The sequence below is a fragment of the Limulus polyphemus genome, unplaced genomic scaffold (assembly GCF_000517525.1).
Source record: "Limulus polyphemus unplaced genomic scaffold, Limulus_polyphemus-2.1.2 Scaffold2169, whole genome shotgun sequence".
Lineage (NCBI taxonomy): Eukaryota > Metazoa > Arthropoda > Merostomata > Xiphosura > Limulidae > Limulus > Limulus polyphemus.
In genome coordinates, this window is record NW_013667779.1 from 26283 (window position 1) to 50419 (window position 24137).

The 24137-nt window shown below is 32.7% G+C and overlaps 1 protein-coding gene across 2 annotated transcripts in view; it reads right to left on the reverse strand.

Moving 5' to 3' along the window:
* Window positions 1-20266, reverse strand: part of LOC106466154 (troponin T-like) — a 36471-nt gene extending 16205 nt beyond the window's left edge. Inside the window, exons 1-6 of one of the 2 annotated variants that reach the window (XM_013926396.2) lie at window positions 19894-20266; window positions 16820-16864; window positions 6155-6190; window positions 3950-3976; window positions 1076-1124; window positions 513-629 (exon numbers count right to left, since the gene is read on the reverse strand). In XM_013926396.2, coding sequence (XP_013781850.1) covers window positions 513-629; window positions 1076-1124; window positions 3950-3976; window positions 6155-6190; window positions 16820-16842 — 252 coding nt within the window. In that variant the 5' untranslated portion in view covers window positions 16843-16864; window positions 19894-20266. The remainder of the gene's footprint in view (window positions 1-512; window positions 630-1075; window positions 1125-3949; window positions 3977-6154; window positions 6191-16819; window positions 16865-19893) is intronic. The other variant, XM_013926397.2, reaches the window with a different exon arrangement.
* Window positions 20267-24137: the final 3871 nt, after the last annotated feature.

The following is a 24137-nucleotide window of genomic DNA, read 5'->3' on the forward strand; positions in this document are numbered from 1 at the left end:
CAAATATTATTCCTAAGTAGATATTACTTTTGGATGTAAGAGGGAAATATTATTCCTAAGTAGATATTACTTTTGGATGTAAGAGGGAAATATTATTCCTAAGTATGTATTACTTTTGGATGTAATAAGGAAATATTATTCCTAAGTAGATATTACTTTTCGATGTAAGAAGGAAATATTATTCCTAAGTATATATTACTTTTGGATGTAAGAAGGAAATGTTATTCCTAAGTAGATACTACTTTTGGATGTAAGAAGGAAATGTTATTCCTAAGTAGATACTACTTTTGGATGTAAGAAGGAAATATTATTCCTAAGATTATATTACTTTTGGATGTAACAATAGATCAATGTTTAGCACATAAATTAGAGTAAGGCGTTTTATTTTCTTCTTCAGAGGAAACAAGTACTCTACATAGCAAGAAAGAATGTGAATTGTACACGTGGAATGAATAAATCGGGTAATTGACATCATAATAAGAAAATCCAATAGTTTTTCCGTTGCGTTTTACCTGTCTGTCTTTCAACTTTTTCAATTCTTCCTCTTCTTTCTGTCTTTGAATACGTCGTTGTTCCATATACTCTTCCCACATAGCTTCTTCCTCTTCTTTCTTTTTACGCATCTTCTCCTGATATTAAACATTTGGTAAGCAACATAGTAACTCAAGTTAAAAAATAATGACGTATCGCGTAATGAAAAAATAAAGTATTTTAAAACTTCAGGGCTACTTTATGCATTTTGTTTTCGGAATTATAACCTTTCCACGCTCACATTTACTAACAAATATTACTGACTGTTTTACAGAAGCAATCAACGTTCTGAAAAACTAGTTCAGTTTGGTTTAAGTAATAAACTTTGTCCATCTGCAGTTTCAAACTGCTGGCGTAAATAGTTCAAAACGTCATCTAGAAACAGGTGTAGTTGGTCGAAGATTGTGGTACTATCCAAGATGAATCACTATCCATCACTTAATGTATCTTTAAAACAATACCTAATACAGTTTTAATTTCATGTGTATAAACATTTTTAAGGAAGTATATTACCATAGAAATTGGATACTAGATCCACACTCACCTCCATAGCCATTTCAGCTTCTGATGCCTGAGGTGCAGCTTGTTGTGGCCTAATAATTAAAAGTAACTCATAAGAACTACGATCAATCGCCAAAGCGTGATCATTAGGCCTAACTCCTAGAAATCAGTAGGCTTAACGAACACGATTCAGACACTTATTTCATTAATTTGAGCTTTTAATTGGTTAAAAGTTATTGTAGTTAAATGTCAACAAGTAAGCATAGTAAACGTTCAGTAATATTACAGATATAGTAAGATTCATAATCACTTTTTAAATTAAAAGCCAGAGATGATTTTGTTACACAAATAAATGTTTAGAAATACATAACCATACAAAGCTTTATAATCTATTTAAAAAGTCGAATTTTTATTTTTATATCTATATTCGTAAGAAACTTACAAATTATTTTGTAGGTGATCAAACTAATCGTTAACATATCTGCTTGAAAGCGAATAGTTTCATTTACAATTTGAATAAATGAATTTAGGTAGCATTATAAATTGCAACTTCCAACAAAACAATTTCAAACATAGAACAAAGATGCCGACACTAGTTTTTCCTCATGCTGATAATATGTAAGATGACATGCTTATAAAAATCATACACCAAATAAATTAAAGTGATTTTCTTCAAATTAATTGTTTAAATGAAATTTAGTCTAATAAAATCTCAAAGAAAATTTGACTCTCAGCAATGAAAATTTGGCATTCATTTTATAGAGGATACATGTCTAACGAAAACTGACATGTAATAATTTATCTTTCAACTGTGGAGCTTTTCACTGCTTTTAACATTTGTACTGTTACGACAGCGAAAGTCACGCAACGCTGGGAGCATGCACGCTGGAGTTTCTCGAAGGATCATGAATTTTCCTGGCAACACTAGTTTGTTCTAGGCGCCCTCTTTTTTAGTATATAAGCCCGGCAAATAAAGCCAGTGGAAAATATAGAATTGCATAGATAGATAGATAGATATAGAGATAAATAATTGAGTCAAGCGAACAGTAGCCACCGTAAGTAAAGTGTGTGAATCGTTGAGAATCATAGCGTGTGTTTATAAAAGTAGTTAAGTTAAGGTGACTGTGGAAATTCTGTGTATTACAAAGTTATATCGAGAAAGAATAAACTAGTTTTATTTAAGAAAGGACTTGTATCGCTGAAGTTTCTCGGAAAGAATTTCTACGGAAAATTGACAAACGAACAGAGACGTAACAAATTTATGTCAGAGAGTGGGACGAAAAAAAAAAAAGAGGGCGTCTGGAACAAACTATAGTTGCCAGGAAAATTCATGATCCTTCGAGAAACTCCAGCGTGCATGCTCCCGGCGTTGCGTGACTTCCGCTGTCGTAACAGTACACCAAGAAAAACAGGGTTAGCCAAACAGAACAGACAATAAACCATAACCAACACCAGAACAAAGCCTTCGCATTGTTAGTGAAATACAACAATGATGATCAAAAATAATATCTTATACTGCGACGAAGAATCTGGACCTTGATAATCACAAAATATGATCAGTGAAAACTTTTTGTTCTAGCATTGTTCTGGGTAATATTCCAATCAATATCAATATGATTATTATTTAAAGCTTCCAATAAAGCATTCTGGAAACCGAGTGCTATGAACATTCTTATAAACACTTTCACTGGTTACATATATATAAATATATATATATATAAATTTAATTAAATATATGGTAAAGCTACAAAACTTGCTCAATATAAGTTTCGACGGACAATGTCGTAGAGACCGTTAGTGTTTTGTGGTACATGTGGTACAAGTTTGTTGTTAAACACAAATCTATACACTGGGCTATATGTGCTCTACCCACTGCAGGTATCGAAACCCGATTTTAGGGTTATAAGCCCTCAGATTTACCAGTGCATCATTGTGAGGCTTTCTTGTATAAAAAAACGACAAAGTTCAAAAAGCGCGACAGTTCATTTTGTATTTCAACAATAATTTCTTAATAAATTTAAGATAAGGAAATACATCACATCTGAGAGATATATGCAGTCAATCAAATGATTTAAATTTGAAAAAAAAATGTTAAATTGCTTTGTAAAAAATAGTGCAAACGGGTATTTTATTTACATGTTTAAAAACTAACGTCAGTATAAAATACATGCCCCCCAGTGACACAGCAGTATGTCTGCGGACTTACAACGCTAGAATCCGGGTTTCGATACCCGTGGTGGGCAGAGCACAGATAGCCCATTGTGTATCTTTGTGCTTGATTACACAAACAATAAAATACATTTACAAAATTAGAAAAAATCTTCAAAATTCCATCAGTTTGGGAGTTAATGTTTTATATTTTGTTTTTGGCATGATGAACAATTTAAGTCAAGTAAACTTAGAAACAAAACGGAAATTTGATCTGAGCAGAACACACAATTGGAAGTATGAGAAGCTCAAATTTATTTTAAGAAAATAATTAGCATTAGGACACTTCAATGGTTAATAACTGTTTTTTGTTCGCTGTCATGAAAATAGAACTGCCTATAATATATATATTGTCTATGACTATATTACTTACGAATGGTTGGAAATAAAATGCTAAGTTTTAGGTTTATAATCATGTTGAACTTGTGATAGTTACCGAAGGTCTTACATGGTCAAATCAAAATGAACACTTTAATTTTTTATTTCATTAGCGCATGATAAGTGTTCTTAAAATATAATTGGGTTAAGATGGTGGTTAACGGTCCAAGATCTAGCTTTTGTAGTTATTAAACGTCATGTATTAACAGAAATTTAAGAATTTCATCCGCAAAATTCACATTGCAAAAAAATTTCCATGCAAGGATAACAAGGACGATCGAAACATTATTCACGTTCAACTGACAGCCCACGGGGACATGATTTTACTTACTCAGACTTCTTCTGCCGTGATGAGAATCTACAAGAGAAAATTCAGGCAAAAATTTTTGAATAAAAGTCTGAAGGGAAGTTAAAGAACGAAATGTCGTTTACTTGCTGATCCGGATGAGGTCTATAAAAGTTCACTGCTGGAATAATTTTAAGTTAAAATTAACTTCCCTAAAATACTAATCACTCTATAAATGGTAGTAAACAAGATCTTTGAAAATCAACAACAACCTTTTTTGCAAGAGTCTATGAAATGAGGATTAATTTGAAAACTTTAACGGCCGAATCATACTAAACCATCTCATCACCATCTTGGTGGTAAAAAAATATAACAAACAATTTCTTACATTAACCGATTTTTACAAGGAAAGCTTCTGATAAACAAATTCTTGAGTGACTTCGAGTTATACTAGTAACTTGCTTGAAATCGGTAGTAGAAACAAAACCTTTCTTCAATATTTTTGTAATAAACGAGGTAATAAACAAGCCGAAACAGAATATGTCTTTAACCATTCCCCGTCATGAGTGGTAATAGTGGTGCCACCAAGATTATAACTGACACAGAGATACGAAAATGATCTAGTAATAGCGGTACCACCAAGATTGTTACTGACGAAGGGATCAGAAAATGATCTAGTAATAGTGATGCCACCAAGACTTTTACTGACACAGGGATCAGAAAATGATCTAGTAATACCGGTACCATCAAGATTGTTACTGACGCAGGGATCAGAAAATGATCTAGTAATAGTGGTGCCACCAAGATTGTTACTGGCACAGGGATCAGAAAATGATCTAGTAATAGTGGTGCCACCAAGATTGTTACTGGCACAGGGATCAGAAAATGATCTAGTAATAGTGGTTCCACCAAGATTGTTACTGACACAGAAATCCGAAAATGATCTAGTAATAGTGGTGCCACCAAGATTGTTACTGACACAGGGATCCGAAAATGATCTTTCATAAAACGTTTGTTTTTTCAGAGCAAAGCGACATTAGGCTATCTGCTGTGTCTATATTGGAGGGTCGAACCTCGAATTTTAGCATTGTAAGTCCGTAACCCTACCGCTGTCCCACTGAAGGACTTCATAAAATGATTATGCTGTCAGTTCATCTGTTGAAGTCATTAAATTATGAAAGCCTCTTGAAATCAAATCCATTCGCGCTACTTTTTGATCTGTTTCAAGTAAAATTTAGTCCAATGATTGTGATTATAAATCTTTTGCCACTGTTACACTTTCTTGAGGGTGTTCGGTTCTAGTCACTTGATAAATTCAAGCAGGGTGGCTTCTAACGAGCTGATTTTTTTCCGTGCAGGAACTACAGTTGCAGAAGAAATAACTGTTAAGTTGAAACCTAAATGCAAGATCCTCAAGAAAATTAGTGTAACTATTATAAGGAAAATAGCACATATTGAAAAATAAAAAGATAAATTAAAAGTGAAAATATAAACACAAAGACATCTTTGCTTGTTTATATTATAATTTTTGTCAGCGAAGTCGTTTGAAAGATTTTAAAGTTTTGGTCCTAATTATAACTGATATTTTGTAAAAGCTAATAATAATTTAATTCATTTGCAGTGTCGGTGTATTTCCCTTCAAATCAGAATTAAAATTCACAACTTTCGAATGAAACATTTGTGTGTGTTGGAATCGAAAATACGTAAATTGTATTGCAAAAATGTAGATACCACTTATAAGAGGAAAAAAAAAAGAACTGCACAGTATCCTCAGCAGGATAATATGTGAAAATATTTTTAAAGTTTTCAGTCGACTCATGCAATTTCTCCATAATTTCAAACTTCGTTTAATTTTTTAAACACTTGTGTTCCAACTTTCTATCCGATTTTGATTCAAACTTATTTTCTCAAAAAACTATGTTTATGTAACGAAACGCTTTGTTTTTCAGAGCTACTCAATTTTATGGATATTAGATATACTTTTGAAATGGTAATTTTTTTCTCAACAGCTGAAGATATTTAACATGACTTTTAATATTAGCTCAACCAGAAGTTATGTTCTGATGAGTGTTCTTATCAAAATTGTATTTAAGGTTTATGTTATATGTGTATTTGAAAATCGTTTTTGTCATAAATTGTTAGCAAATAATTCGGAAAACTACAGGCTAAAGTATTGTTTGTATTTTTGCAAAATTCTTAAACATAATTATATAAATATATTATAAGCCAAATATGAATTTATTAACTCACTTAACTTCCTCTTCTTCTTCCTCCTCCTCTTCTTCGCTAAAAGAAAATACAAAATAAACCTGAAACATATTGATTAAAAGGGTAAATTCAAAACTCCTTGTTATTATTTTTTGTTACAAAATAAAAATGAGCAACAGGTTCCATCTGCAATAAAATAAAAATGGGGAAAATATAAATTAAAATATTAAAATGTAGTTCAAGTAATTTGCCAGACTGCACACTAAACTGATAAACTAATAAAACATCTACGTCTGTTGCCTGTCTGAATGATCAACAGTATCTGTGTTGGCTATCCTAATCAATTTGCCATCACAATCACGAATCAGTGAGTATGTACAACGCTTAAGACCAAATTTTAATCAACAAAAATTAGCATTCGAATTTTCAACTCTTATGTTCCCGTAGGATAAAAGGGATCAAAGACCTCAAAGATTCATCCGCTGCCACAAGGATTTTGTCTAGCTTTTTAAACCAAACAACGAGATTGGCTGTCACTTTTATAACACGACCACATTTGAAAATGCGGAGCTTTTCTAGTACATCAGACTCTCGATCCGCAGCCCAATACGCTAACCATTAGACCACGCCCGGCCCTTAATCATCAAGAAATATTTGTAGTTTTATTCTAATTCTATAGTGATGTTAGGCTTAAAATACATTTTATGTACACATGGAAGAAGGGGTTTGTTTGTTGAGTTTGTACGGATATGTGTCTTTATGCGCATTTTCTGTTTTACTGTTTAATTTTCTTATGTTCAGAAATGTTGATTTTGTCAGATCACAGTGAACATAAAAATGTACGACAAGTACATATATTTAGGTTAAAATTCCGTTATTCATGTAGCTGTAGCTGTAAAATAAATGCATAACTTTCAACTACAGTTCACTACTTTAAAAATGCCGATGCTCTACAGTAAAAACAACTTCATTAAAATATTTTACAGTTTAAAAGATAAATAAATTTAAATTTTATAGAGTAGCCGAAGTTCAGGCTCTTCAGTGTTAACCCATCAATTGTTCTAGAGGTTTTTCATCGATCACAGTAAAACATGACTCAAAATGCAGATTGCCTTGTCTTGTTAAAATGTTACATAATCTTTATAAAGCCTTAGAATGAAACATTCTGGGCACCTCAATGCTCTGCATTACACTGAGAATGTGTTGTTCAATTATGTTGAACGTTGAAATACTCTTCAATGTTTTGGTAATGTACTGTTTACCTTTTTTTCTTTTTTGCTTCAATGCTCAGCATTGCTCTGATGATGTATTGTTTAAGTATTTTGAACACTTCAATGCTCAGCAATGCTTTAATAACGTGTTGTTTAATTCTTTTGAACGTTTCAATAATCAGTAGTGCTCTGAGAATGCATTGTTTAATTATTTTAATGTTTCATATTTTCAGGAAAAACAAACTACAATATTAGCCTAAACTATGTGGTATGATTTCTATAATGTCGCCTAGTAACGAGATAGAGGGCACCTTTAAGGAAATGTTTGAAAACAAACAAAAATGTGTGCTAAATATAAAAGTGTTTTCAGTAAGAAATATCTCAGACAAGATGAAGAAAAATAGAAAGCTAAAGAGACTCTTTCTTGTGGCTCCCTCAAGCGATGGCGAATGATGTTTCTTGGAAGTGTATGACAGCAGAAAATGTAGGTGTAGGTTCAAAGTACTTTATTAGGGGAGTTTTTCTTCTCCATTATATATTGTTTCATTGAATACAGTGTCAGGAAAAGGTGCGGAAATTAGGCTTATCGTGCTTTTGTATAAATAACAAAAGCACAGTGCAGGTGTTCTGTTTTTATATCAGGCATTACCTTAGCTCCTCTAAGCCTAAGTGCCTGAAAAATTCATAGAAGCGTAACAGACATAGCGTTTAAATACCTCAAATCTTACATCTGTGTACTGCTCATTGTTTAGTTATACCAGCTGTAGAAACGACAAAAATATCATATTGATGTTCAATGTATTTTAAAATAAATATTTTCTAAGTCAGCTCATTTCTAGTTGAAGGTAACTTTTTTTTAAATTAAAAAGCAATCTTATAATCCGTATTCTTCTTAAGTCAGCTAATCTTTATTCTTCTTAAGTCAGCTAATCTTTATTCTTCTTAAGTCATCTCATCCTTTATGTTTAGGATAGTGTAAGATTCCTATCCTACCTTAAATTAATGAAATTAATATTTTGGTGTTCGAGACCCTATAGCTCAGTTAGTTATATTACCTGATCTAATACAGAACTCGGGAAGTTTTCCATTTCTTTAGAAATGTTTACAATGATCCTCTATAAAACATTTTAATATTTTAATTTTAAATGTTCGCTTATAGGGTTTATTTGAAGTTAAGCACAAAGCTACACAATGGGCTATCTGTGTTCTGCCCACCACGGATATCGAAACCCAGATTCTAACGTTATAAGTCCGCAGCTATACCGCTGTGCCACTGAAGGGTCGCTTATAGGGAAGGCATACTGGTAAATCTCCCTTTGATACGATCTATCGTACAGACAATTTTTGTTGTGATTATTTTTTCACCCTAATCTTCTCTTACTCTAAAAATTTAACAAACAAAAAAACACTTTTTTTGTTCCAGAAAATAATAATAATAATAACTCACTTCTTGTCCATATAAAAAAGGATATAGAATAGTTTATATTTTTCTGCATTTAATATCGATGATAAAATACGTTCCAAAAGACTTTTCACAATTTGTCAAGTACAGCGCACGTTCAGACTCTCTAGTAGTGGGCCCGGCATGGCCAGGTGGTTAGGGTGCTCGACTCGCAATCTGTGGGTCGCGGGTTCGAATCCCCGTCACACCAAACATGCTCGCCCTTTCAGCCATGGGGGCGTTATAATGTGACGGTCAATCCCACTATTCGTTGGTAAAAGAGTAGCTCAAGAGTTGGCGGTGGGTGGTGATGACTAGCTGCCTTCCCTCTAGTCTTACACTGCTAAATTAGGGATGGCTAGCGCAGATAGCCCTCGTGTAGCTTTGCGCGAAATTCAAAACAAACAAACATACTCTCTAGTAATCCTTGATTTTTTTTTTCCTTTTTCCCTCTTTTTTTTTTAAGCCAGAGAGGCAAGTCTGCTGACTTATAACGCTAGAAATCAGGTCTCTATACCCGTAGTATGCATAGCACGAATAGTCCATTGTGTAGCTTTGTGTTTAACTACAAACATTTTTTTTTCTAATATATCGGAATAGCAGTTTTGCAAGATTTAGCTTACTATACTAAACTTTCCTGATGTTAGAGTTTATAATCAAGATTTATATTTTTAAGGGAAAATCAGAAATAATTTTTCATAAGAATGGAAAATAATTTCAAAACATAATCATACAATATGTTCGTGATAAGTGTAATATTACCATATCTGGCCGTCCACGGTGAAAGGTTACCTATTGTGTACAAACTATTAACTTCAAAACTTATGAGTAGCATTACCACGTGATATATATGTATGCGCCTTAGTTTATCAAAAAAAAGCACAACTAACCGTGACTTTTTATCCGAATTTTTTAACATTATTATTGCGTTAAATATTACTTGAAATTTCAAGGGTAAATAACCATTTATAGTGAAAATATATTGACAAACAACGATTTATAAGCATATTGAGGTGGTTTATTTAGGGGGGGGAACATACTACATGTTTCGACATAACACGTTCCTCCAGAAATAAACCACCTCATTATACTTGTAAATTGTTGTTTGCCAATTTATTATTATATTAACATCATGCGCTTCCATACTCAAGTAACCATTTATACGTTTGTATTATAATCCAGTATATCAGATTTTAAAATAAGCATAGAAAATATGAAATGATAAGAAAAAATATGAAAAATTTGACATTATATGAGCAAAACCAATAAATGACTGCCAGTACATTAACACTTAGTTTAATATAGAAAAGAAAAGCCAGTACATTAATACTTAGTTTGATATAGTAAAAGGGAAGTCAATATATTAACATTTAATTTGATAGAGTAAAAGAGAAGCCAGTACATTAATACTTAGTTTGATATAGTAAAAGAGAAGCCAGTACATTAACACTTAGTTTAATATAGAAAAGAGAAGCCAGTATATTAATACTTAGTTTGATGTGATAAACTGTTTCTGTTTTAGTATTCACTTTCATTGAATTAAGCTCTTATTAAAAGTTGAACAAGACCTTTTTTCTCTACGATTTGCTATAGATACAGAGGACGCTTGTTATTGCTGTTTTTTTTTTATTTGAATACTTGTGCGTCAATCTCTCCACATATGGAAATAACAGTTGTCTCAAAACAAATGATTGAATTTCATTTGCAGGATGTAAACGAAAATGTTGCCTAGCAACCAATGACGTAGTGATCCAGGGCAACTCGTGGCACTTCAATCATGCTACGTAGTGTGGAGAATGCCCTTAACGATAGAAGAGAAGGCCAAGAGCCACAGCAGGCATGCTTCGGTACAGTTGTATAAAACAGAAAATACTGTGTTATAAATAACACCAGGAAAAGATGGTGTGAGCAAAACGAGTGGGGATGAGTAGCAAGAATGGGCTTGTAGATTTCTCGTTATGCAGTAAGCACTCCATGAGTTGGAGATTCTGAAAGATTTGTTTCCAGTTCATTAGAAATACTTTACTTTTTTCAAACATTTGCGAAGTGCTTACGCTTAAATTCCCGAATTCTTGAAATGATTTCAGTGTGTAGAAAGTTACAAAGCAACTTCCTTGCAGTCTTCAATGGGTTAGGCTTCGAAGTTATGAAGTTTTTTTTTTTGCTTTAACAAAACAATCCAAAAAGGTCCGCAATTTAAAATAAAAATTAATTTCATGGGAACAACTATATATAGATAATACGTTTATACAAGCTTATGATTTACAGGTATAATAACTTTTCTAAACTGTAAAAAAAAGATCAACTAGAAAAATACTTTGAAATATTGTTTGAGATATATTTCGGTAGCATACTTTCTAGGTAATAGATGTGCTTTCAAAAGTTGATTTTACTTTAAAACCTCAAGTAAATTCAGTAAAAAAGAAAGAAGTTTATCTATTGTCATGCTAGGTTGGTGATTTAGATTGTTAAATGACATAAAGCCAAATATCACAACATTTGAAGAAAGGGAGACTTGAATGTTCTCCAGGGAACCCAAAAAATTCGCTCAGCAGAGCGTTTAGGGCAGAAACTGGCTCCGAAACCACATCACAACCCAATCCGGAGCAATGATACTCTCATCCGCAAAATAAAGGCTACTGCTACGTAAAAGAACCTATCGACCCAAAGAGACTTTCCGATTAAGTTGGATACATCTCCTAACATTGTTAACATTGTGATAAACACTTTAAAATGAAGGCTGCTGCTACGAAAAAGAACCCACCTACCCATAAAGACTTTCATATTAAGTAGGATACATCTCCTAATATCGTTAACATTGTGATAAACAATTTAAAATTAGGTGCTATTCATATGGTCTACCTTAAGCTGCCAAAACCAAGCAATGGAATATCCATTGTTCTTATTCTCAGTTGAGTCGTTATTAATGTCTCTGATAAAAACTTGTTAGCATTTTCGTTCGAATTTATCTTTGTTTTTTATTCACAAGTCAAAAAATGTTTTGTTACTTTCGTTTCCAGTCCATTTGTCTGTATCATAACAATATATAAGTAAAGTGTAAATAAGGCAGCAAATCACGGTTATATAGACAAATATAGAGAACTTCTCGCAGTCTGTATGATATTCCATCATTGTTCCTAATGGTCCTGCTCTTTGGAGGACATGTCACATAAAAGGTAATTACGTTTACGACACCGAACTACTCTATCAGTAGCTAAATATCTAATCAATTTTCCACAGTAGCTAGCTATATATATATATATATATAGGTTGGTCAAGTATCGTTACACAGACAAACAGAGGCGTTTGATTAAAATCTCCTTTCCCATATTTTTCAGAATAAATATTATGATGGAAACGAAACTTTATTTAAGAAATTTGAAAAACCAACTGTGAGGACAAAAGAAAACAGCTACACAATAATACTGAAATTTCTATGTTGCAGATATATCAAGTTGCTTATCTCATAAATATTGAATGAAATAAATTCACAAGTACAAATAAGTTCATTTAAAAAACCGAATAAAACAGATGCAACGAAATCTGTAAATAAGGGCATAATTTGATAAGTTTCAAAAGCTAAAATTTACAGTTTTTTTTTCTAAGAGAAGCTAGTTTTCACTTTTTTTGCTGGAACCAAAACTAGTTTCAAAGTGTTGTGAAAGACGGAAATTGAGTTGCTGACGTTTTAGGCACTGTATTCGACACGTTGATATTATGTTTTTTCGGACTTCTCTCGTCACATTTATTTTGTTTTCAGACGTGTGTCATGTTGACTCTTGCCTCAAATATGAAGAAAGACTCAGCATTGAGTCTGAAACATCGCCTAAAAAACCAAAAGAAGAGACCAGAGAAAATTAGATAAAACACTAAGAAAGGGGGAAAAATAAATTAGGTCAATGGCCCTTGTTTGGACTGGAGACTTCAAAAAGCAAACAGTTATCTCATTTATAATCGGAACCTGGAGAGACAGTCGTTTTTGAGATCTGGGTTATTTTTTTTTCTCTCGTCTTAGCACGGTGAACAAGCACTGTGACGTAGTTTGTTGTGTAACGAAAGATGATTTCGTGACTCACACATTCTTGGCACAAAGAAGACCGCTTTCTGATTTCATCACAGAACTGAAAGACAGCTTTTGTTGAAAGAAATTACAGTACTTTGAGAAAGTTGTGTTTTTCCGTTTTTTAGGATACTTTGATAAGCCAGATGTTAAAACTTAACATAATAAAATATTATTTTAATAAAATAATTTTCAGTGAAGCAGATGTTTTTGTGGCCTTTCCCCATTTATGTACAAAAGTTCCTAAGTAAAACGGCTTTGCATTACAGTTATTTTCTAGTGACTATCTTAAGCAAGCGAATGTACGCGCGTGGCTTTGTTTTTCGAACCTACAGATAAACGTTTACTTGGCACAAATGTAATTGGTAAGTAAGAATTAAATTTAGCATTGTTTACGAATATAAGTAGGTCCAATAATAACCATATTCTGTTTAATGTTGTAATTTGTTATGGTGGCCCATGTAGCCTACATAGTGGATACTGGTACTTTATTCAAATGTTAGTTCAAGTCCCGATGCCACGGGCGACATATGTAGCATTTATATGTTAGCTCCACAATGAATTCCCGACCATTCGACGCTGTAATGTCTCCACCGATAAACTTATAATATAAGAATGTAAAAGATTATTTTGGAAGAGACGCATTCATACATTGAGATGGCTAATGGAGCAAAAGAACACAACATTTCAAAGAAAAACCTTCAATGTTTTCCGTGGAAGCGAAATTACTCGCACAGCAGAGGATTTAGAGCAGCAACGGGCTCCGAAACTACACACTCACCCAATCCAGATCAATGATACTCTCTCATCCGTAAAATGAAGGCGATTTCTACGAAAAAGAACCTACCGATCCCAACAACAACACACATTGCGATGAAATTCGATATATCTCTTAATATCATTAACATTATAATGAACTAATGGTTTGTAATTACGAAGGCTAACAAATCTGAAGCTCACAGAGTTTCCAACCGTGTCTTGAAATCAATGGAACATGGGCGAAGAAAGTGAAATTAGAGCAATCTCATTAGATCTTGTACCTTTCCTGTCTTCCGATGCTGCTCTAATGAACTCTTGTACCTTTGGTATACTTAAAAGTGGTTTTGGAAGGATAGTTTATCAACATATGTAGTCTTTCATTGACCTCACCTTCCTTCGCAGAGGTCCGGCATGGTTAGGGCGCTCGACTCGCAATCTGAGGGTTGCGGGTTCGAATCCCCGTCACACCAAACATGCTCGCCCTTTCAGCCATGGGAGCATTATAATGTGACGGTCAATCCCTGTATGCGTTGGTAAAAAGAGTAGCTCAAGAGTTGGCGGTGGATGGTGATGACTAGCCGCCTTCCCTCTAGTCTTACACTGCTAAATTAGGGACGGCTAGCGCAGATAGCCCTTGTGTAGCGCGAAATTCATAGCAAACAAACATACAATCATTCACAGAAGCTTCTTACAATGGAAATTACAGTGTCGTGCAATAATAGTTAGTTTTTGTTTCTTTGTTGAATTTTACGCAAAGCTACTCGAAGGCTATCTGCGCTAGACTTTTCATGATTTTGAAGTATTAAACTAGAATGAAGGTATCTAGTCAACACCATCTACTGCCAACTCTTAGGCTACTCTTGTCAAACCGAGTAGAGTGAGTTGACTACCACTCTTATAACGCACACACGATTACAATGTGCATATCGTAAATATTTCCCCCTTATATTGCCGGTAACGAGACACGAACTACAGAACCTCAGACCGGCACACTAACCACTGGACCACTCTCGCCCTGGATCCTTCGGGCTGATGATGAAGGAATCAGGTCCAAAGGCAGAAAAAAATGTGGAAAACTGTTCTTATAAAATACATTTCACCTCATTGAAACCGCAAATAATCTAATCTCAAGTTTACTTAACATTTCCGCTGTTCATCTTAAGTTAATTCTACCAAGATTCGATCTTTTGAAATTCAGTTGTTTGTTAATTAAATTTAAAATGAAGCAATAAACTCTTCTGATTATTATAAGAACTACCAAGAAAAGTATTTCGCTAATATATCAGTGAAGTTTATTAAGGTTATGAAATAACAAACTATAAAATATTGGTTTGAAAACGTGTTTAATATTATTTACTTTTAGGTTTAGCTATTATTTCAATTCTGTCTCATTGAGTGGTAGTCAGTTGATGCTAAGAACGTTGAAAGCCGCTTGTTGAGAAATGGACTGTTTTTCATTTGTTTTTATAAAGCGTATGAAGTGTAGTGCTCTAAGGATGATGATTAAAACAATAGAAATGGAATTATATCAAATTACACTTCTTTTGGCGTAAGTACGAATAGATGGCGCTAAGTTCGCGCGGGAATGATTATTACTATAATTATGAGCTCAAATATTAATTACTAATGAAATCTAACAAAAATCGTATATGCAGTCTGCAGTTACGGTGGCACTTTTGGCTATTTACGCCGTTTTTCAAGAAGGTTGACAAACGTACAAGTCTCAAATATATACACATTTCCTTCGATAAAAGTAATGGTGATTAAAAACCCTGGATATGAAAATATTATTCTTCGAGGCAAATTTCTTAGGAAAAGTTAGCTGTGCAGTTTTCAAGGATGAGATATGCATTGAAACGTATAAACTTAAAAATACATTAAGATGCTTTCAGATATTTATTTTTTATGACTCATAACATAAAGAAATTAATATGTAGAATTATACACGGACTTTTCTCTACGTTAAAATACAGTGTTCCACAGATAAACGAATTTGTTTTTCTCAGTTCATTGTTGCCCGATGAAGGCTCCGTTACGAGGACAGAAAGCTTGCAAATAAAAGAAAAGTGTTTTAACGTAGAGAAATGTCCGAGTATGATTCTACTTATGCCTTCAGGTATGTTAATCCTGTACTACTAATTTTTGGGTGTAATAAATTGTATCAACAGCAACAGCGCATTTTAATAACAAAAGAGCTTTCGAAAATAATCAACAGATAAGTAAGTATTGATATGAAATATTCTAAATTTAATTTACATATATATATTCTTTAAATTAAACAAACGAATTTTCTGTTATTTCTTAGGAATATCTGATGACACATAACGGTAATTCTATCAACTTATACCAAAAATAACTAGTTGTTAAAGCTTATAAATATCCCAAAGAATAAACTTTAAGCTCCAGTATTAGTCTACACCAAGTTATAAAAAGTTTTAACTAGCATAACTTATAAATAGATACGTTTTACTATTTCAGGAAAACCAGAAAATCTGTTTTTTTTTATCGAAGATAAGGTTTATTTGCACAGCGTGTATTTTTTCGTGATCTACTGATGTATAAATGTTACTCTGTTGAAACAATTAACCTCAACTTTGAAGAGTCAGTGGTGTTTGTTTTAATCGAAACAAGAAAGATGTCGTAACTAAACTTGGTATTGCTAATACTTATCATCTACTCTTTCATTGCTTGATTTACCTCACGTATTAAATTATATAATTTTGAAAAATGGCGTCCCTAACTTTATTAAACAGAGGCACAAATATCATTACAATTTCGCGAACAAGGATATTATTTTTACTCGAACTAAAACATGTCCCCGTCTTTTCACGAGTTGTGGATGGGTGTTTTATTCTATTTCATTCCTTGACTCACCTCATGTATTCAATTATATAATTTTTAAACTCTATCAAGAAAATCCATATTTTCTTCACCAGAGCATATAAGTAAAGTTTGTAACTGCATCATAGTCCTGAGTTCAATGTGAATATTTCTAAAATATAGTTTTATGCTTAAGATGTGCAATAATTAACTATAATTTAAATTACTTTAATGAGTTTTTCAATAAATACTCGAGCTAAAATACAAAGAGAACATTTGATTTTGTCCAAAAAATCTACATATATACATATCTGCAAAATAAGAAAAAGGCATTTTACAACAACATATGATAAATTTAACTTATCTTAAGTAAATTGATATTTAAGAGTATATAATTAAAATATATATACATATACCTGTATCTCTCGTCGTCGGACATTTTTAATAAGTTTTAAAAAGTCCTGAAAAGAGAAGGATAAGATATATTTAGTATGGTATTGAGAGTCGGGAAGAGTAATTTACAACAAAATAGTTTTTGACTTAATGATTATTTTACAACCATTTAAAAATCACTCTTTCTCGTATTCGGACGTATAAGAAAATACATAATAATTATATATCATGGACACAGCTATGAAAACTTTATATAAATTGAATAAAATATATATCTTTATTTCACATATCTGTGGTCTGAATATAAGAATCTGATATTTTTACATTTAATACAAAGCTAATTAAACTGTATGTATTAAATGTAAGATTTGTTGAATTTCGACTTAGCACTAGCAACATTTGAATATGGATTATAGCTAAATATTTTATCTTCCGTGGATAGAATATTAATAATTAAGAATCCCTCTGTGGGAGAAAAAGAAGTAGAGATTGGGTTAGAGATGGGCGCACTTTAGAATATTTTTGGGATTATTCATGCCTATTGTGACAGTTTACGACATAACGTTGAATATATATATATATGTGTGTGTCTAGCTGATCTGGTATTTGCTTTCTACTCCCACACCGTAACTTCTAGCACAACCTCTTATGCTCTAAAACTCCAAAGATTCGAGGATCGTTGCTGAAATTCCAGACTTGGCGTGCCTGTCATCTCAAATAATAAAGAGCAGTTCATTAAGCATGGAACTATAATTTGTTTTGTAAAACATTTGGAATGTTTCATCTATACGTTGTTCAATTACTAGGTAAATATAGAGTGAAAATAAAAGTGTTAAACTGTAGAATACTGAAAGTCATCGTGGTTTGTGGGAGGACTGTTAAACTATAGAATATCATATTATTTTGTAGATGATTTAGGCAGAGTATCCACGATGTACAAAGAAAGATGAAATGGACAACATTTTCCTAGTTCAGAGTGACATTTGTAGAGAAAAATCTTAGAAGACTAATCTGTACAAATGTCTCAGATCGAAAGGACGACGTTTCGAAAGACTTCCATCTTCAGTTTCCAAGACTTTATCTAAAAGTTCCTCTCTGAACTAAACAGTTGCTACCCATTTTTACCTTTATTTGTTCATACAGAATACCGTAACTTAAGTATCTTCTTGAAAAACCCATAAAACTATTACAAATAAAATGGTGGATTATCCTTCTCTTACCTTCTTCTTTTTTCCTCTCACTTTCTCCCATTTTTTATTTTTACACTGCCCTTCTTTTTAATTGTTCTAGCCCTCCCCTCCCTCTCCTTGTCTCATTCTCCTTATTCTCTTTCTCTCCTTTTCTCCCTTCCTGTTTACACTTATGAAATATTGGTTACTGAGTCCATGTTGTGAAAAGCGTTCTTGGAAGTTGTTCTTTTTTAGTGTCATGTCATCTAACAAAACTAGACTAATTAGATAATAACAAACTACGAACAAAGTTCCAAGATCCGTAATCATGTTGAATGTTGATCTGTTAAGTACAAGAGAAACTACTAAGCTAAGCATTAGACAGGAGTAAAATTATAAAATAAAACCACACACTTCTTACAAGCAGGAATTACAGTGTCTCTCTCTCTCTCTTCCGCCCACAGAAGACATTCAATTATAAAAACTACAGATTTTATACAATAGATATACACTTAAGATCATGTAAAAGGGAAAAATAAACAGTGTATGTCTCTTTACCACAGTGTTTTTACTCCAATTATGATTGAGCAGTTTGTCCTAGTTTTGGTGATTTAATTCAACCTGTTTATATTTTTTTCATCAGTAATGCGGGGTTCAAGAAGAAAGAAAAAGAAAGGAACTGTCAATACTTTGGAATAGAAAGACAAAAAGCAGAATGAAAAGTAGTATCGCTAAAGTTAAAGAAGATTTCTTACCACTAAGAGTAAACTGGTAATATATAAATAATAAGTTCCTATAGCTAAACTAACAAGTAATACATATTGCTTCACAGATTATTAATGAGCATACGCTTTGTCTACGGAGTTTTTCCTGCTTTATATATAACTATTTAAAAATCAAATAACGGTGCATTGATATCTTTCTAATCTATAATAGTAATATAGCTGATAAACTAAAACGGATCCAGAAAAGTACATATACACTTATATGTAACAATACTAATCTAGCTGACAAATCAAGCCCAAAAAATACATATACACTTATGTGTAACAATACTAATCTAGCTGACAAATCAAGCCCAAACAATACACATACACTATGTGTAACAATACTAACCTAGCTGACAAATCAAGCCCAAAAAATACATATACACTTATATGTAACAATACTAAGTTAACTGAGGAAGAGGATACAAAATGTAAAGACATTTATATATATGATAATACAAACCGAGCTTACGATAAGCAGAATCCAGCAAGTACAGTTAGATATTATATTATGTGTGTGCGATTCGAAAACTACTAATTATGTATGGACATGTATCACAGATGTTTTATTTGAAAAGTACGGTAAGTTGTGGATTTCATGCAAAGGGATTTTATATTTTATTAAAATCTTTTATTTCTGGAAGTACTTCTTAAACTTATGTTATATCCTATTCTATCTTGTTTAATAGTAGTATATTGCGTTGCATACAATGTTGAAACTATTCCTAAACACAAGATAATTTGGCTTAATAAAAGTGTGTTAACAATTACAAACTCACAAAGTGATGCACTCTAAACATCCAGGTTAAGTAGTTAGCACACAAGATCGCCTACAAAAGTTGTAATATTTTCAAAACGAGACCCAAAACTCGAGCGCTTTCGAATAGTTAACTATTCTTCTTCAAGAGAATAAATGTGTTATGATATTAATTACTTAATATCGAGTCAGGATTAGATTTCTCTAAGTGAAAACCATACATATAGTTATTAAACTGTTTGAAATGACGGATTAAGCGAGTATCCCACAAAGAGGTAAGAAAACTGGAGTCAGTCGTCTATCTAATACTCATTAATGTTATTCACTGACTCTGGGAGTGCTAGTGTTCTGTTACAACACAAACTTTGAGGTAATTTTACAAAACTATAGAATGAAAAACAGACCTTAAATTTGGAGTTGATAAACGGCAGGTCGACTACGTTTAGTCCTGTAGGGTGGTCAAGTCTACTACCCCAAGATCAGCGCTGCCTGCTTCACGTCTAGCTTCAGAGACACGCAATTAAGCCTGGCCCAGCACCTACAATCACAACGCTTGGAATGACCAGATTTTTCGTTCGGGTCTGACTCTAATGGTGATTCACCACGCCCGCGGGGTCCTGCGTCTTTCTCGAGTTTAAATTTAGATTAAGCTGTAAAGGCTCTGAGTACAAATCTCGGGGTGAAATTTAAACAGTGACCACGTGCAGAATTGCTCCACGCCTCTTACGCTAGAAACAGTCATCTGTGCGTCCTTACTTTCAGCCAATACGACGTATTTGAACGGTTTCACTTTCACTCATCTTGCTAGACAGAAAGAAAGTTACTAAAATATAGAATCGGAAAAGCAACTCAACAGTGCCTCCTATGAAAGCCCACAGTCCTTCCCAGAGGTATCCTGCCCTGTCTCTCAAGCACAGCACGCGGGATGCCCATTTTGGGCATTCATGAAACTTGAGAATACATGTGCCAGCCCACATAACTACTAAATTTTTTTGTCAAACTTCAAACGTCAAAACGTAGAATCCCTACTTTTAGATGTTGCCAAGCTCTAGTGAAAATCGTTTAGCAAAAGAAATATATCTTATCTAGAAACAACAACTTATAACAAACAGATGTCATACTCATCTTATCCACTGACACAATATTAACTTTGTAATTATATATTTTTTACACATCCTACATCAACTTATTAAATTAAAAATATTCTCTCTAATGTTATGATGCCATGTTAGTAAAATTGTGAAAATAGATTATAGAATATGTACATGGAACCTTATATGAGAAAGCCCGTGACCAAAGTTACAACTTGAAAGCATTTCATGTAAACAATTACTGACATCCCAAATATTAATAATACTGAATTAATAAAATAAAAGAAAGGCCAGAAATAAAGTGCCATATTTGTAATTATAAATTCAGTTTCTCAGAAAATAAATAAAAACAAAACAATTATGACATAAAACAACCTTCCCAAATGACAACATTTTTGAAACTCTGTAATAACTATAAATTATAATATTTTGAATGGCTAAGGTCTTAGAAACTAATTTTGTATGAGAACACTGATAGCAAAACTGTAAAACATTTGTAAACTTTCTCTCGCTTTCAAGCGCGTACTAATCGAAACAAGACAGGAACATTTTTCAAGATAAAAACTAAATGTGTCACACAGGAAAGTGAACTATATCAAAGAAAAGAGATGAACTGTCTTATAAAGGGTCATTTTAAACATTTTAGCAGATTCCAATGAAAGACTAAATGTGTCACACAGGAAAGTGAACTATATCAAGGAAAAGAGATGAAATGTCTTAAATAGGGTTATTTTTCAACATTTTAGAAAATTCCAATGAAAGACTAAATGAGTCACACAGGAAAGTGAACTATATCAAATAAGTAACATGAACTGTCTTATAAAGGGTCATTTTTCAACATTTTAGAAGATTCCAATGAAAGACTAAATGTGTCACACAGGAAAGTGAACGATAGCAAGGAAAAGAGAGGAACTGTCTTATAAAGGGTCATTTTTCAACATTTTAGAAGATTCCAATGAAAGACTAAATGTGTCACACAGGAAAGTAAACTATATCAAAGAGATGAGATGAACTGTCTTATAAAGGGTCATTTTTCAACATTTTAGAAGATTCCAATGAAATTATTTTTCCTTCTAATCTTTATATTTGAATATTTTGGTGAAAAAGATTTTAGTAACATCATAAAAACTGTTTCGCTGGTAAAAAAGTTGATATGTATTTTGTTTGAAGCCATTGGTCATTATAGATATATTATCGTTTTAACATATATATATATACGTGTGTGTGTTTGTGTGTATTTGTGTATGTACATATGTTATTTCATGACTAATTGTGATAGATAAAATGTTTACCAAATTTCCAACAAAAACGCAACGTTAACCTACTTGTTTGAAGAAACGTCTTTTCACGATATAAACAAGTTCAGTCTTATGTGAACAGAAATCTTAAATAGTATGTGTTTAGTAGTCGAGTTCAAAATATTCTCTAAAGGTAACAATAATAATCATTCTCTGTAATAAACACTTGATACTTTTCCATAATAATACCTTTTATAAAACCTTTTTCACTCATGACTGGCCCACTGTTGTTTTCTTACAACAAAATGAATAATAGCATTTCAATAATACATGTTGTATAACAATACATATTGTTTGCTGTGCTTCAGAATAATGACGCTTTTTGTTCAATAGAGATGACGATTTTTTCAGCAAGGGAACATCTTCTTAGGAGAATAGTCTCGTTGGCAGTGACCTACACAGATATTGTAAAAAGATTGTATGTAACTCTATTGAGCTTTTCAAGCGTGAAGTGTTTAGAAAAATATTTCCAGACTTCTTGTAGTGTTTCATGCTAGTTTTGATTTAACTCCATAAAACTTGATATTTTAAATATAGTTATCCATTTTCATAGACATCACATGCTAAATCCATGTTGATATGGGGTTTTCCATAACCGGTTTTACAATGAAAAACCGATACGTTTTCCGTAAGAAAATTCGGATTTAAAAAAAATAATAGCTAAAATAAATATTAGTAGCACGAACTATTTTAATATTATTAAAATTCGTTTTCTTTGACTGTAAATAAAAACTTGATTAAAAAATAAAATTTTCGTGGATAACTTTTCTAAATCTTGGAAATTAAAAACAAAAGCTATAACAAAGGGATAATACACAGAACGTCATATAATACTCAATACCAAAAAATCTTCAAAGGATTGTTTACTTATAATATATTCATGCATAGATTGAGCATGGCAGCATAAGTGTTTAAGGCACTTAGTGTTTAGAATCATAAAGGCTTAGCATTAAGATCTAGTTTAAGATCATAAACGTAAAATAAAATATTTCATTACCATATCGTGAAATCTTTATTATATTTCTGAACCTCGTTATAAGCCACGTTGTTTTATGAAACTTAAACTACTTAAGATGGAAATGGCTAGAATTAAAAGTACCTCGACGTTAATTTTAATCATCTATTGTTTAATATAAATTCCAGTGTAAAGTTCTATTACTTTCGTCATGAAATGTTCGCAGTTTCCTCTCTGCAAACAACGAACTGGATTACTGGTTAACTTGTATTTGAAAGTTATGAAATTCAATCACTACTTTCATGTGTCTTTGTATTGAGAATGTAATAATATATATACATTTCGTCGCAGGTTCTAAACCTAACTCACTCTAGAACTGTTATTTCTCCAGTTTCATCAAAAACAATCCAAACATTTACATATACGTTTGTCATGGTTTCCTTGAACTTTCAAAGTTTCACATCACCTATGGCCGAGATTTTGATAATAAAACCCCAATGTATTAATCATGGTTTATGTTAATGGAAGATCAAAACAAGTTTAAATTTAAGTACAGCAAAAGATAATGTATATATGAGAATCCAGATCAGATCGTTGTCGAAAAGCTTTCAACAAAATCGAACATTCTACATCAGATCATAAGCACAAGTAGCAAATGGAAGGTGTGTTTCTAGTGTTTTTCTTCAAATATTTCAAACTTGAAGCCCCCAGTGGCACAGCGGTATGTCCGCGGACTTACAACGCTAGAATCCGGGTTTCGATACCAGTGGTGGACAAAGCACAGATAGCCCACTGTGTAGCTTTGTGCTTAATTACAAACAAACAATCAAACTTGAGTTTAAGTATAATTCAGTCGTTCACACACAACATATGTTCTGCCGTAAGTAAGTCTAACAAACTAGTCGTAAATATGGTTTCGGTAGAGTGAGTAATGCTGAGCATGTTGTCTGTCATAAACGATAGTAATGCATCATGTTGCACATGATAATTGGATAGTAACGTGCACTAAAATCGTACTTTGTCACAGCACGTATAGATAGAACACCATGATTAGAATCGCAAATTACTCTGTGAAGTATTGAGTTGATAGTTAAAGGTCTTTTAGCAAACTTCAACCCTATGCTTCACATTGGATTTGATTTCGAAAAACTTGCGTGGTAATGGTGGTAAATGCATAACCCGAAATACAGCCACACTAGATTCACACATAAACAGCTCAGTAACACTAACACCCGCGATTGGTGCTGGTCTCAGTAGCAGTTCTAGAAAGAACTGGTTTTTATAGATGTCGTATGACACAGCAT